Below are 15374 nucleotides of genomic sequence, written 5' to 3'. Positions count from 1 at the left end.
TCGATGCAGAGTGCTGATTATTGCAAACAAATACATAAAAATGTTTGGTTTGAGCGCCAGGACATTATTCCGCACATCAGGCGCTAACATTGCGCGAACCCCACGAAGGCTAACCGGATGCTATTGACCCAATCTACCGTTTCCAGCAATCCATTCGGTTTGTTTACCCCCGTCGGAAGCCAATCGATTCTATGTGGCCGTCCTGGGGACAGAAGTTATTATCTTGCCCTCCAGTTCTCAAGTGATGTGGGCATGCTGTTTAAGTGCTGCCACCCTTCTGCCACACGAAGGACCCACCGGTTTTGTGACCACGGTGACGGGGACTTTCAACAGGTTGCAATCGTTGGCCTCAAAATGGGGACCTTGTGCGGTCACCACTCGACGGGGCGTTGTTATGATCATCAATGGTACAACGTGATCGTGATAGGTCTTACGTAATGGTGCTAACCGTGGAGAACGTAGAACCGCACGTAGTATTCTAAATTGAGCGAAAAAAATAGCCCATCCCATCCGCGGATTCTCGTTTCCGGTTTTATAGACGTTGTTGATAACGACACACCGAGCAATCGCAGTTGCCATTGGACACTCTCACGTCATTAGCCTATGAAGTTTTGTTAGAACATCATCGTTAATACGCCGTCTACGGAGCCCGCTAGAAAAATGCGGAGCCAAAGCGAAGATTGTCTAGGGGTTTATGGTTTTGGGAGGAATAGGCTCGTAATTAACACACGATTGAGTTTTTGCTTTTATTACGATTCAAACCTGGTTGTTATGAATTTCTTTAATCTTAGGGATACTTGTGCCAAGTACAGCACGCGTTGAGCATGTGGTAGAGAGCTTTCCTTGAGCTTTCATTTGAGCACTGCTTTGTAAAACGCTTGTCGCAGATTCTCTTTGGGAGTGGGAAAAAGGAGCTACAAATTTTTGATTTTATTCATTTTTAAATTTATTCGGTTTCGGTTTGACCGTTACAAATATGGTAAATGTTAGGGAACGATATCCCTTCAGCGTCCAGTATCGCTTGGGCCCCTAACAGTCGTATGATCATTGTGGACTTACTTTCATAAGGCATAAGGCGATCGAGATTCCATTCGTAAGCTGTTAGCTCAAAATCCCTTGCCACCTCATCCCGACGCTTTTGTTCCAGCAGAGTACCGGTCGGGCCGTAAAGAGGGTTATCTTGCTTGAGCAACTCACGCGTAGTTTCCGTTTCATTATAGTGCACCGGTATCGTAATTAGACATAGGTTTAGTTTCGGCGTAGGAAAGCGCCTTTTCCCTGGCTCCACTTCGAATCAGCTCTATTAGGTGTAGCTGACGCAGATCAAACAAGATGTCACGATTAACTCCCAGTATTGTTGGCCAGAGCGCCGAAGCCAAACGGATAGCCTGGAGGCTACGTCCACTCCGGATGATTTCTAGTATCTTTGCATTCACAAGATTTTCGAACGGTAAGATTAATCGGGAATGGAAAACTAATGCGACAGTCAACGCTCATCACCATGGAAACCGTCGGTATTTTCTCCGGTGACATACTAGATTGGCGATGTACTGCAGTACATCCTGAGCAACCGCGGGGGACTCAAAACCACTAGACAAAACCGTGGTGTTTCTTGAGGTGTATTTTTAAGCACACCATCTTCAGCATACGAGCTAATTATTTCCGATCAAAAATCGCAATTTTTTACCCCACACCCAGCTTTGAGAGCACACATGTGGGAGCTTCCACAGCGAGTTTCCACGCGAACCATGAACCATGCACACCCGTGGCAGTTGGAGGGTTCGCACTTGAACGCATATTCGTCTAAGCGGTGTTAAATTTTGGTACAAAATCGCTCCCATCGTAACAAACGTTTACCCTTGACCGAACCAGCAGATTCTTCGGTGACACCCGCGATGCGAATCCGTCTATTAATATCCGGATGGCCACTTGCATGTTTGCACGGGAGGTTTTTCGCCACCGGGCGCGTAATATTTGGGTAAAGTTTCCGCTAACCGACAGCCTGCCAGCTTGCTATCGATATATTTATTTATTTTTTTGTCATCCTCATTTTCCCCGTTCACGACAGGCTCGGCACGGATCAGGGGTTCCTTGCAGCAGGATATAGCGCACAAATTCACTCGAAAACACTCAGCACACACACGCACCGCAAGGCGCGAGTGAACAAAACACCGGGAGGAGGCGAATATTTATCGAAACAAGCACACAGGCGTTCTTAGCGCGCTGGGTTGATTATCGCAAAACTTACGCGAAAGACGAGAATGGTCCCGGCGCTCGCCCACTTTTGCTGTTGACCGTTGGCTTTATCGGTTAGCGTGCTGTTGACGCGACGTTTGAGCACCACGCGTTGGTGCTGTTTGCACACCCGTTGGTGTAGCGATCGGACAATACTAAAGTTCGTTCCCACCGTCCGGCTAGACTAAATACGCGCGCCATTCGCGACCGAACTGCGCGCCCGAAGTGGAACGCACTTGTGTGCCTGTGTAGTGTGCGCGACCGCGCATGTCCGAACCGCTCAGTTCCCGCCAATGCTCCACCACGACCGAATGACGTGTTGGGGATATTTCGCGCGCTCTGTGACGAACGGACGCACACAGAGCTAACCACCCGACGGTTGGGGATTATCAGCAGTGACCGATGGTTTGGGGCCATCATGAGCGAATGTTGGTGGAGCACTATTCAACGTGACGCGAAGAGATGCGTACCAACGCAGATGCTGAAGAATAATAAGCGCCGCGGGAGTGACACACGACACACGAAAGCGCGCGCGGCAGGCACGTGTTCATGCTGTGAGACCGAACTGCCACGGCGGTACTGTTAGTTTACCCACCATGTTGACCATCCTTGAACTTGATGGATTTATGGAGCAACAGGCCGAAGCTTGAAACCAGACGGCTACCGGCGATGTTTCACGTGTTTACTATGCGCGTAACAGCCGGTTGTTCTATAGATTGTAACGCATTTGCTGTACATCGGTTTAAATACACAAACCACGGCGTGTAAAACGAGCGAGGTGCATTCATTCATAACGCCAACCGCGGATAGCGCTTTGATGTGGTGGGGAAGGTGCAACGTGCACCGGAAGCCGCGGAGGTGGCTGGGCGGTGACAGTTTCTGGGCCTGCATAAAGTTAATTATGATCGTTAACAGGCTATCAGGAGCACGAGTGATTAAGTCAATTGCCGTACCTTGCTGCTCGATAATAATAGTCACCTTATCGATCGATCATTCGCTGTGCAAACAATAAGATTTATGAGAAGAAGGAAAACAGGCTAAGGCAGTTACAACCCGTTTTGGGGGTTGGTGTAGGTTGCTGTAAGATAATGTACAATTTATGGGCCACATCCCGAGCGAATCAATCATACGGTGACGCGTGTGTTCGGAAACTCAATTCTTTAACTTTTATTTGCTATAATCGTTACACAGCGTTGCGGGAGGGTTGTAACTGGGTTAAGCGTAAACTAGCACAATGTACATGTACGTATATATATCTATAGGTTTGTATGGCACAAATGCAGCATTAGCAGCTACCTTCTACTGCACCCGGCGGGGGATATTTTAAGCTTTCCTTACGGATCACAGATCTATCGGCTGATCACAGAGCGAACTAAATTAATATAAATGGCACCGTGCCACGTCGGTCCGACATTCGCGCGTTCTCACTGGAAACCGGTGGAGCCGATACCAGTGGAGCAAACGAGGACGCCTCGGTTTAAACGGTTTGGTAAGATTAAAAACACGCGTTTCAATTAACCCTAATCAACGCGCGTCGGTTACGGGACCGGGATTCCAGGGTGCATGCGCCACTGCGCTATGGGTGGGTTTCATCGTGCTACCCCAAAGAGTTCGACTACGGCAACGATGATTGACATCAATTGAACCCAATGTACGGAAACGGTCCCGTGCCGGCGTGCCCGCGTCCTAATGGCGCTAAGGCCTAAGGGTACTAACATGTTCGCGTCCGAATGACGACGAGCTGCCATTGCTCACACGCTCTCCGATGATAGGCTGCTAACTTCATCCTCTTCCACCTCTTGGGAGGGTGTTGAGCCATGGGACACCCCGCGGAAGTAGTCCTCGATCTCCTGCAGTGACTTGCCCTTCGTTTCGGGTACGACACAAACGACATAAAGTACGCCCAGTAGCGAAACCACGCCGTAGATGATGAACACGTTGGCACTGCCCAGTAGCTCCACCATCGTTGGGTATAGTTTGATCGTGCAGAACGACATTAGGTAGGTGAAGAACACGGTTACACCTGACGCTGGGCCACGCACCGTTTGCGGGAATAGTTCGGCAAGCATCGAGAATGGCATGGTGAGGAACCCGAGTGTACTGGTGAAGATGTACGTCAGGATCAGGAAGGTCGGGATCCAGGCAAGTTGTTCTATCGGTGGGAAGTAGCTACACAGTGCCAACCCGAACATGCACGTCAGCATGCCTACACCCGAGAACACTGACGGGGGTTTACGACCGAGTGTGTCAAGGATGTAAGCCACCAGCATGGTCGCAAGGACACGTGTCACACCGATGAGCACCGTGCAAAGGAAAGGATCCATCGAAACACCCGCCTCCGAGGATACTTTGGCTGCATATACCACGATCACGAAGATGCCGGAGAACTGCTGGAATCCGAAGAACCCGACAATGATGCCTAGTGGTTTGTACACGTGAGGTTGTCGAAGTTGACGCAGGAAGCTCACACGTCCTGCGCGTCGTTGGGCAAGTACGCCATCACGCAGACGCATCAGTTCATTCTCAACCTCCGGAATACGTTGCCGGTAAGCTCCATAACCGCGGATGCACTTGAGCGATCGTTCCGCTTCTTCCTCGCGATCCTTAGACATCAACCAAGCCGGTGACTCGGGCATCAGGAAGAGTAATACCAACGACAACACGCAGATACCGGCAGCCAATGCCGCCACTAACCGGAAATCGTGGGGCAGGAAGTACCCAAGCGAATAGATAAGTAAAATCCCGACAGCGATGCTAAGTGACGTGAGCACTGTAAGGCGCCCGCGCAACTTCGGTGTGGCGATTTCCGCCGAGTAGATGGAGGCCGGTGCGCTGACTAACCCAATCACAATGCCTGCAAACAAAAATGAAGCCGCAAAAGGGCACGATTAGTATCCTCTCGGGGTACGTGTGAGAACCACCCTTTTTTGTCACCTACCGATGATGACGCGCGCGATTAGGATCTGGGTGTACATCACGTCGAAGTTAGTCACACTACAAACGGCGATCAGTGACCAAGACACGATGGATAGCACGTTGATAAGCATGAGCGTTTTCTTCCGTCCAATCCGGTCTAGCAAATAGCCCGAGATGAGCCCACCCAAGGGGCACGCGATCGAGCTGATGGAGGCTGCAAAGAAAAGGCGATCGGTGCTAAATTATTCATCTATTCTCATCTAGCTGATAAAAAGCGCCCCACGATACGTTTTCAATCGCCTAAATTTGACGTTCGGTGTTTGCGAACCGGCCTAATTGCTCGCTTGATTGACGAGTCCTTCAAAAAGGGACGTCAATTGATCGACCAATCTGCCCGGGTGCGTGAGCCCGCTAATATAAGCGCCAATTAACGTACGAGAATGGGTTGAGAACCTACCGAACCACGACGCTTGGCTGGTGTTCATGCGCAGCGGGTTTTCCTCGTTGGTGAGCGCGTGAAGCGTGATGGCCGAATATCCTAGTCCCATGCCGGATGAGAGCACCGTCAGATTCGCTAACACGCTCATGGCCAGCTGCATCCGGGCGCCCTTCGTGAGCGCTTTTTGTGTCAGAATCGTGGTCATGTTGTCCATGCCGTATACGGCTCCATTATCTGGTCGGTGGGTGGTACGTTTCCATTGCTTTTCGCCCACCAGCGACAGAGAGGTCGGTTGTATGTACTGAAGATTTGAGGACGTCGTCAGCTGTTCCCGTTCGTCCTCTGCCATTGGTATCGGATCGTCCTGGTTCTTCGCTTTTGTCGCCATTATGCTGTGACCCTGGAAAGTACAAATCATGAGATTACATCAGCCTCACGGAGACCCCCACATGTTCGTTTCTTTGTATTTATGTTTTGTTTCGGTGTAATTGTTTAAGAACGGCTGGGGACTATCACCGTTATCACTGATAACGCCTCGTCAACGATCAATGGCAAAAAAAAAAACACACACTCAACGCCAACGGTGCACATTTGCATGCGACATCACGTTCCGGCAGTGGCGTGGCAAAAGGAGCATGCTGCCGAGCAAAATAGCTTTCGATCAACAGGCCCTGATAACGATGGGATGATAATGATGACGGCGATGATTATGATGATGATGGAGGTACCCCCACGATGCCAATCGATAAGGGCGCACAAAGCTGGCAACGCGATCCTCGTGCTTGTGAGGAATTGCGCCAACCAGGCCTTTCCTGACCACGACCCGTCGAGGGGTGGTGCATTGAGCAAACATAAGCGTAAGTACCCGCGGGGCGAAGCGTGATAATAGATTGTTGCCGTGGGCATTTGATGACCGGTAATCAACGCCAATCGGCACTAATGAGCTGCCCATGCGATTTCGCCAACCGACGGCGTGCCGTGTGACGTGTCCTGCGCCATCGGGCAAAGTACAAGGATGCGTGCAGTTACATTTATGCTCCTGCAAATTGATGCCGTCGTCGCCGTCGATGCGGTGCAAAAAAGTGGGAGTGCCCGTTGATGCACATGCAATTATGATGATGTAATGTTTTTGGGAAATAATTTGCAAGAAACAGGAACCCTTGATATGATTTTGAAAGACGTGTCTTCTGAATTTGAAAGACGTGTCCTGAGTTTGTTGTTTTTGCTCTTAATTTGATTCGACCCATGCTGATGCCTTGATTATTAACCGCTCGTAATCAGGGGGCAACAAACAATGAACTGTTGCAATACGCGGTCACCGCGGATCAGCTGAGCAGCCGCTAAAGGAACCGATGTTGGCGTGTGGCGATAATGACCTGATAGGAAAAATCGACCCATCCGCGCTGGTATGTAGTTCATCAGATAATTAACTAATTTCATAGACGGTTTGCGGCATTCAGCATGCTCAAGTCATGCTCTCGACCCATGTAACCGCTTTTCAGGGACTGCCTGCCAGAATATATATATATATGGACGATAATCAGCTGGTCTATGAATAGGACATTTTCCCATCGATCATCGCGTACCCTTGGAAACAGTCCCGTAGATTGTATCACGCATGCTTTGATTGTTTTTTTGGCTCGAAAAGGAAAACAATTCACCGATTAAGGCAGCACCAAAACCTTGCCCGAATAATCGAATCAACCTAATTATTGGCTGCAGGAAGTCTTCAGGGATTTCTTTCACAAGACAGCTGATTTCAATCTGTTTGAAAAGTCCGAACTATGGCGTCATGGCGTTTTTTGCTTATGTGTGCTTAGAACTGGTTAAATTGTTTAGACCCTCCCGGGGGTGCGGTGGACCAAAGTTTGTCTATCTCGCGAACCTTCCGGAAGGATTCGGATTTGCGTATTGCATTGATAGTGGAGCGCCATGCGTGAATGCCAAGGCCGAGAGGAAGTCTGAAAGGCGAACGACACCAAAGGTGCACCAAATGGGTCGTTATCAGACGCTGGTCGAACATTCTCATTCTTTGGGTGGGTCAACGTTATGAAATAGCACCTATCTACAATTGCGAAGTATTTTTTATTGTGTCTGTGGAATAGCTTCTCCACGCTTCGGTAGACTGATAGGAGTGTAAACATAGCGCGCCAAAAAATAAACGCGTGGTAAATTTAAACAAAACAAAACCCCAAACTCTTGCCGTCTGCGATCGTAAAACATGCAAAAAAATAACTAAAACCACATCACGTGCGGAGACCGCGTTTTCGGATGGTCCAGAACATTATGAGGTGGACATTAAATTATGAGGGGCTACATTTTAAGCTGTTCGTCCTCTTGTTCCCTGAGGCGCTCCACGCACTGGCCACGCGGTGGTAAATTAATGGAGCTACTTAAACAAGGATTATCAGCTGATGTACACATCGCCAAGATCATCACCACACATAACCCCAACGGTAACTCACTGCTTTTTATCCGAGATCCACTGACAAGTTAAGAGAGAGTGACTAAGGTTCGTATGCACGACAACTTCGCACCTTGTTCGGAAGCTTATCAAGAGCCTTGCACCCTCGATAACGTTACACCTCGATTGATACCACACGATAAACTGCACGAGAGTCGTATCCAAGACTATCGATTTCTTTTCCTCATAGCAGAGCTCGACTTTGGTGACACAACGTGCTGCGAATCTCATTACTCGCGCGTTAATTAACCGTACCAACTGCACGGTTTTTGGAATTCCTACCAACTACTGCCAAAATCACGACCACTGGGCCAGCAGCCAAGTGCAGCGACGAAGACCTGTCACCTATCCAGGCCGGATGAATATTTAAATAGTCGCACGAGGGCCCCCATTCCCTTTTGGAGGTGACATTGGGGATTTCAACCGTCCTGAGGGGATAAAATACGTCCCGCTTGCGGGTAACCCACGCCTGCTAGATTGCATTTTTGCGCCGCACGATTTCAAGATCGTCGATCACCCCCAAACACGACTTGGAAACAGGTTTCTCTATTCCACTGGCACTCGAAAACTTGTTGTCGCAGGGCTATGGCCAACCACTGGTCCAACTTACCTTGTGGGTTTCAAGCATTCACTGTTGAAAACAAATCAAACACACTACAACTGGATATTGTCGGTGAAATTCGTGTCCTTTCTTTAAAACGTTTCTTTATCCCGAGCGATCGATTAGCAAACCAGTGTTGGGTACTTAATTCACTGATCGATAGAGAAAGAAAATCACTGATGCACTAGCGAATAGTAACGAGAGCTAGCTGGGAAAAGTGCTCCTCTCGTGGGATGGTTTGCCTCCGTTAGGGTTCCTGTCTGATCGTCGACTGTTCGAACAGGTCGCTGGTACACCCTGCTAGTACCCGCGGGTACTGCCCGTCGGCTCAATCGCGTTCGCGACGCGCGCCGAATCTCGACAGCAGTATCAGCATGGAGGTAAGTACGCCTGGGACATGAAGTACTTCAAGCTAACTCGTGTGTCACCCCTTGGAGGATCGTTCATCACGATAATGTTGTTGATGCGGATGATGATGATGATGATGATGTTATGGATGAGCGTGGATTTGTTTTGCTAACTCGTTCGCGAATCGCTATACGCAGGGGGTGTCGTTGCGAATCTCTCCTCCGTAAGTGTTCGATCGCTGCACTATCATCGTTTAGGTGCAATTGCAGCAATCTAGCAAACAGCTTAGAAGTGTAAACAAAATTCCACCATCGCTTCCGCCTGTGGTGTTTAATGGAAGAACCGATGCGTGCCATAAAAGCATGTTACTGGGGCGATCTTAATCGTGCGGCTTTTACTCAAGTGCAAGGATATTGGTGGTTAGATCAGCCGTTTCTCTTTACAATAATCTATTTCTCAATAAAAGTATAAATTGATGCACTTGTGAATTCTTATTACAAAACGTCAACTCCCATCCATACATACATTGGTAAGGAACAACGTAGTTTTCCACAGCATTCCAGAAGCAGGATCTTATCTGATGCCAATATTCACTTCCTCGTTGTTTTGCTAACTTATTTTGCGTGTATTCCTCGGAAATTGTGTCACTCGAATTTATCAGATGACATATTATCATAGATAGGGCGACAACAACAGACGAACGGTTATCGCCATAGTAAGCGATCAATTTGTATGTTTTGTTTGGGGCGTGCTTGGAAGTGATGAAAGTTCATTGGTGGTTGGCTAGAGTCAGTCTCATTCTAATTATCATGATACAATAGATCACGAAATTTAATTAGCAAAATATGGAAACGTGGGAAGAGATAAAGTAGGCTCAACAAAATATGAAATCAATATGTAGGTACAGAATGAGCGCATTCATGGATGTTCATTTATAAATTCTCACGATTTTTTATATTCTCTGGAGCTTTATATAATTTGCACGATTCATCTATATAATTTGCATGATTCATAGAGCATACACGACACGACTTTCAGTTTACTGTAGCTTTCATGCGACGACAAACCAACTGATAACATTTCATGATTTCATATTTGTTCGTACATCACCTGCTCAACATTGCATACTTCACGGCGTTTATAAAAAAGGGAAGTTGAATTCATCTTATTTCGTTTGAATTGTATTTAATTAACTATTCGTTATAGAAATGCAAAAAAATGCATAGAATATCTTTATTTAATTAAATTGTTTTATGCATTATATTTTACAAAGCTATCTAAAGTATCATGCAAGATGTGTTAGTTCGTTACTTAATCTTTTTTTGAAAAAATAAAAATAAAATGTTGACCTAGCAACTCAACCACTCTAGTCGCCCAGTATGACTCATTCGCTAGCATTTGATTAACAGCAAAGAACTAGGAAAACATTTGTAAGGATCAAACAGAAAACGTCAACCCGTTTTTTTGCACAATGCTCGCGTTTTGATCTGACCCTCACCTGCCGGCGCCCACATTCGAACCCGGTCGAGGTTTTCGACATTATGATGGAGGTGAGAATGGCTCAATCACGACGCGTATTAAATAGATAGTCGGTAGTATAGCTGTTAATTGCACTTAACAAAACGGTGGATTAATCGAGCCAAAATATCCAAAAAATAGCATCGTTGGTGGGACAAACCCACCAATGCGTAGTATTGCAGATCACAAGACAGCGTCTGGGCCAGGCGCCTATTGGACGCGTTCCGTATGTTCAGGTGTTACATTTGGCGCATTTCGTGACGATTTCGATGGATCGTCTTCTTCTCTCTTTCGATACGTAAGATCCCTCCGAGGGAGGAGCTGAGGGCTGTTCCTATGAATCATCGGACTGCTTCAATGCGATCGCACAAGGCGCGCCGATTTTCCACACACGTTGAACCACTTAGCACTTGTATGTCTGCGGAATACGCACCGACGCAGGAGTATCCTTTGCATAAAAATAAACGTTTCGGGACGCGCTCGAGTTGCTGTTTGCAGGTTAGGGATAATTCTATCACGCGCGGAACACAGAAATCCGTAACACATAATGTGCTATGAATCACCGGGAAAAGAGAGATCGTCGATCACTCCCCAGTTGACGGACGGAATCTGCACATAAAAATCTAATTATCGGGAGCAGGCAACAACTCTGCTAGTGACACATACGTTCGGAAATATCACACATCCACCGGTTTTATGAGGGGGGATTATAAAACCAACCAGCCAGTCAAGCGATTCAAATCGTTTTACAAACAATTAGGCATCATTTGCACAATTTCCAGGAATTCATTCCACCACCTACCGAGTGAGAGAATTATAATACACGTACCAGCGGACCCTTTTACGTGGAAAGACGTGTCTCAATCGGTGACTCAAAGGATGAAACGAGGATTATTATTCTCGAGAAAAGCGGTGTAAGTAGGCCAAGATTGTGGCTTCATCCGCCCATCGAGCGAACTTGTTGATAAGGAAATGAGAAGACATTGTAACAGTATCGTCATCATGTCTAGCGAGATTAACACCAACGGTTGTGTTTTGTAGCTCCAAACCACTGCGTTTTATTGAATACTTTTTTTTTATGTGAGATTGTTACATTCTTAACTGTAAAAATGTCAGATGTAGTACCTAATCCGAATACCATACGCTAAACCCACTCTATCACAGACTAGTAGCTTGCTTATCTACGAGTGTTCAAATTCGACTTCCCTCTCCTTACGCCTTCGAGGCTTGTTTGGCCGAGTCCGAGGATGCACCACCGCGGAAGTACTCTTCAATGTCCTGCAGCGTGCGGCCCTTCGTCTCGGGCAGGAAGAAGTACACAAACGCGATTCCAATAAGCGCAACGCAACCGAAGAACAGGAACACGTTCTCGTTGCCAATGGCACTCACCATCGTGGGATAGCTCTTCAGGATGATGAAAGACATGGTGTAGCCGAAGAAGATCGTAAGTCCTGAAGCGAATCCACGGATCTTTGTCGGGTACACTTCTGCGTTCATCGAGAAGGGAAGCGTCAGGAAGCCAAGCGTGGCTGTGAAGATAAACGCCACAAGAAGGGCCGTTGGGACCCAGTCAAACTCTGTATCGACAACAGGATATACGGCGCATGCGGCCAGTCCAAACATGCAACACGCCATGCCAAACCCGGAGAACAGTGCCGGAGGACGTCGTCCGAACTTGTCCGAGATGAACGACATCAGGATCGTGGTGAGAACGCGCGTTAATCCAACAAGTACGGCGCTAAGGAACGGATCGATGGCAACTCCGGCCTCCACGGAGAAACTAGCCGCGTACACGATGATCACGAAGATGCCGGAGAATTGTTGGAACAGGAAGAAGATGCACATGATCGAGAGTGGCTTGTACACCTCCGGTTTCTTGAGCTGTACGAGCTTGGATGATTTCTTCGAGTCCGATGCCCTGAAGCGTGCAACGTTCTCTTCCAGTGCCTTGATTTCTGCCTTGATCTCTGGGTGGTTGTCCTCCTTGATAGCGCGGATCACCTTCAGGTGCTGTTCGGCCTCCAGTGGTCGTTTCTTGCCCACCAACCAGCTGGGCGATTCAGGCAGCGGGATCACGGTCAACAGTGACACTCCGGTGAAGACACCGCAGATCGTGCAGACGTATCGCCAATCCTCCTAGAGTATGCGATCGAGTATGGGATCGTAGTGAAAATTCAAGAACTCTACAGAACGAGAAGGATCTTTCTCGGTCACTTACCTTAAACATGTAGCCTAGGGAGTACACGAGCAGCATGCCGATTCCGGTACAACCAGCGGTTAGCAGAGTTAGGCGACCTCTTAAACGAGGATGAGCTACCTCAGCGGCATACACCGACGCAGGAGTACTCGAGAGTCCAATCGCAACACCTATGAGATGGAATGGAAGACAATAATCATGTTATTACAACATTGCCAACCGCTTTTCGCGTGCTACTACTCACCGATAATGACTCGAGCGACTATCAGTTCCACGAACAGGACGTACGCGTCCGTGCGACTAGCAAACGACATAATGGCCCACGAGATGACGGAAATAATGTTGATGCAGTAGAGCGTTTTCTTTCGGCCCATTTTATCCAGCAGATATCCCGATAGTAGTCCTCCAAACGGGCACATAATCGAAGTGATAGATGCTATCGAAGAAGGAGTCAACGTTCAACGTTATATTCTTTGATCACTAACTCTTCTACAGCCTATTGATTCTTACCGAACCAGCTCGCCTCCGATTCCGTCAGCACCACGGACGAGGTAGAATTCGTTAGTTCCATCATCGCGATCGACGGGAAACCGATGCCCATCCCAGAGGAGATGATCGTAATGTTGGCCACGACCGCGGTTATTATCTGCGTTATGGCGGCACGTTTGGTGAGCTTCGCCACACCTGACGACGTCGCCTGGGTCGCCTTGGGCGGAGACACACACGGGGGTGTTGTGGGTGTTTCAGTAGCTTTCTCCATTCTACCGTTGGTAAATAGATCCCAAACAATGCTCCTGAAAATAGTTCAAGATCGGCCGAAGGGAGCCGATTAGATTAACAGATCCCGCGTGATAACAATGTAACAGTGGTATGAGTTTTTGGGTTTTTTTTTACCATCGAATCATAATAAACAGAGTAGAACGCGCCCATTAAATGGGTGAGAGCGGTAATTTCGCTTTTGACAATGCGCTAGGTGCTTCAACCATAAAATCACATTACGGTAGATAAGGCAAAAAAAACAAGCTTAGCAAGCCATGGGATAGAATCCCATCCCAAGCCGATAGCGTCCAGCCAGTTGGGGAAGGTTGTGAATTTATACTATCGTGATAAGGTACGGAGCTGGAGATATAAAATACTTAGGTTGTTGCTAGTAATTATCATGCGTTTGAGTGTCTAATCAAATAATACAAAGTGAACGCAAACTAAAATGCACAGGAAAGGTGTGTATGTTTTTTTAACAATATTTCATTGATCGTGTCTTTGACCCCAACATCGTCAGCGACAGTGTCCTCTTCCTCAAGAGTAATCCACAATGTAGGACAACTGTTTATTGGCGTAGGTTCACCTCATTGACACACGAGTCGGTCAGTTATCGAGTTCACGCGATCGTACGCATCTTGTCAGTCGAAAGACGATAACGAGACGCTAACAGCTAGCAAACAAGTGAGCCACCCACCAAGGAGAAGGTGAGTCCTGTACATCAGGCAGTTTGCTCGATTAATTCGGCATAATCCACACCGAATGTCGGGGTGGTTAAAGAAAGGTAGACCCCCTACGTAACCTTGAGCAAGACCAACAGGAACAGAACTTTGCATAAAGCATTAGCACAGGCCTTCTGATGCGGGCAATTCCGGACACCTCCGGTCGGTATCAGCTGGAAACGGAAAGTGGATATATCGCGAATCCATTATCACCGAGGGTGGGCCTTCCGTGGTGCCAGAAATAGTCAACCTGGGGTAAACAGAGAAAACCCACCCCAAGTGCGCGCCCCCTTGGCGGTGAAATGTGTTTTTCGTGTATGTGGGTGTGTGTGTTGTTTTCCAGCGATTCTCGAAGCCGGAGCCAGCGAGAGAGCGCAAGATTAGTGCTTGTGTAACTTGGCCTAGGCCGCGTAATGCCCGATCAAACACCCTCGGCTGACGTTGGACCGGGTCGGTCCAGCTATCCTTCACCCTGTACGGCCACGGACGAGCGCATCTTTGTTCCCAAGCGGCCCAGCCTGGGTGGCTTAATCTCGCCACCACACGGCCACGGTGGCACGCGCCTTTCCGACAGCTGTTGCTATCACTGCTTCAGCTCCTGGGAGAAGCGCGCCTTTCGCATTGCTTTTGGTGCTATTTTTAAAACCAACCACCCCTTTTTTGCATTTTCACCCCCATCGCGACTTTCTATTGATGCGCCTTTGCACCCACTTGGGGGTGGTTGTTTAGTTGCACTTTCCTCCCGACCGTGGCATAGTTACGTTTCTCCAGCGTCTCACCTCGAGGGAGGACGTTTTAGGTGGACAAACATTTTACGACCCTCCGGTGGTAGGAGATGGGAGAGGGGAGGGATGGGGGGGGTGGTTTGTGTGCGCGGGCGAGAGGAGCAAAACCAACGTGCGTTCGACCCTCGTAGGGGTGAGACCATAAAACGGAGCCGACGGGCGCCAATTTACAGCTACCGGTTCGGGTACAAGATAGGGGTGATATTGGACGTTCTGATTGTACAGATGCGTTTCTCAATGCCATTAACCTTCCGCGTTAATGGTGCTGCTTGAAGGGTGTCCTGGGTAAAACCTGATGAGGTGGCTGTTTCTTCTTCGTCTCCTGCTGATCCACCCGAACGGAAATTGAAAATAAAAATGTTGACGCGAAGAGAAGAAGCTCGTTTTTTG

General features: G+C 48.1%; 2 protein-coding genes across 2 annotated transcripts; both read right to left on the bottom strand.

The window, feature by feature from the left end:
- Positions 1–3986: 3986 nt before the first annotated feature.
- On the bottom strand, positions 3987–5978 carry LOC128722582 (facilitated trehalose transporter Tret1-2 homolog). The gene is made up of 3 exons (XM_053816254.1): positions 5609–5978; positions 5174–5365; positions 3987–5089 (listed from the first exon to the last, which is right to left on the bottom strand). Exons 1-3 carry the CDS (start codon positions 5976–5978, stop codon positions 3987–3989), a joined length of 1665 nt encoding a protein of 554 aa, XP_053672229.1.
- A 5590-nt stretch (positions 5979–11568) lies between these two features.
- Positions 11569–13478, bottom strand: LOC128722814 (facilitated trehalose transporter Tret1-like). The gene is made up of 4 exons (XM_053816496.1): positions 13229–13478; positions 12963–13154; positions 12740–12888; positions 11569–12657 (listed from the first exon to the last, which is right to left on the bottom strand). The coding sequence occupies exons 1-4, from the start codon at positions 13476–13478 to the stop codon at positions 11734–11736; spliced, it is 1515 nt and encodes a 504-aa protein (XP_053672471.1). The 3' UTR covers positions 11569–11733.
- Between the last annotated feature and the right edge of the window lie 1896 nt (positions 13479–15374).

Source organism: Anopheles nili, chromosome 3 (assembly GCF_943737925.1).
Source record: "Anopheles nili chromosome 3, idAnoNiliSN_F5_01, whole genome shotgun sequence".
NCBI classification, from domain to species: Eukaryota; Metazoa; Arthropoda; class Insecta; order Diptera; family Culicidae; genus Anopheles; species Anopheles nili.
Note: the sequence above shows the minus strand (reverse complement) of the source record. Positions and strands in the feature narration are given on the sequence as shown.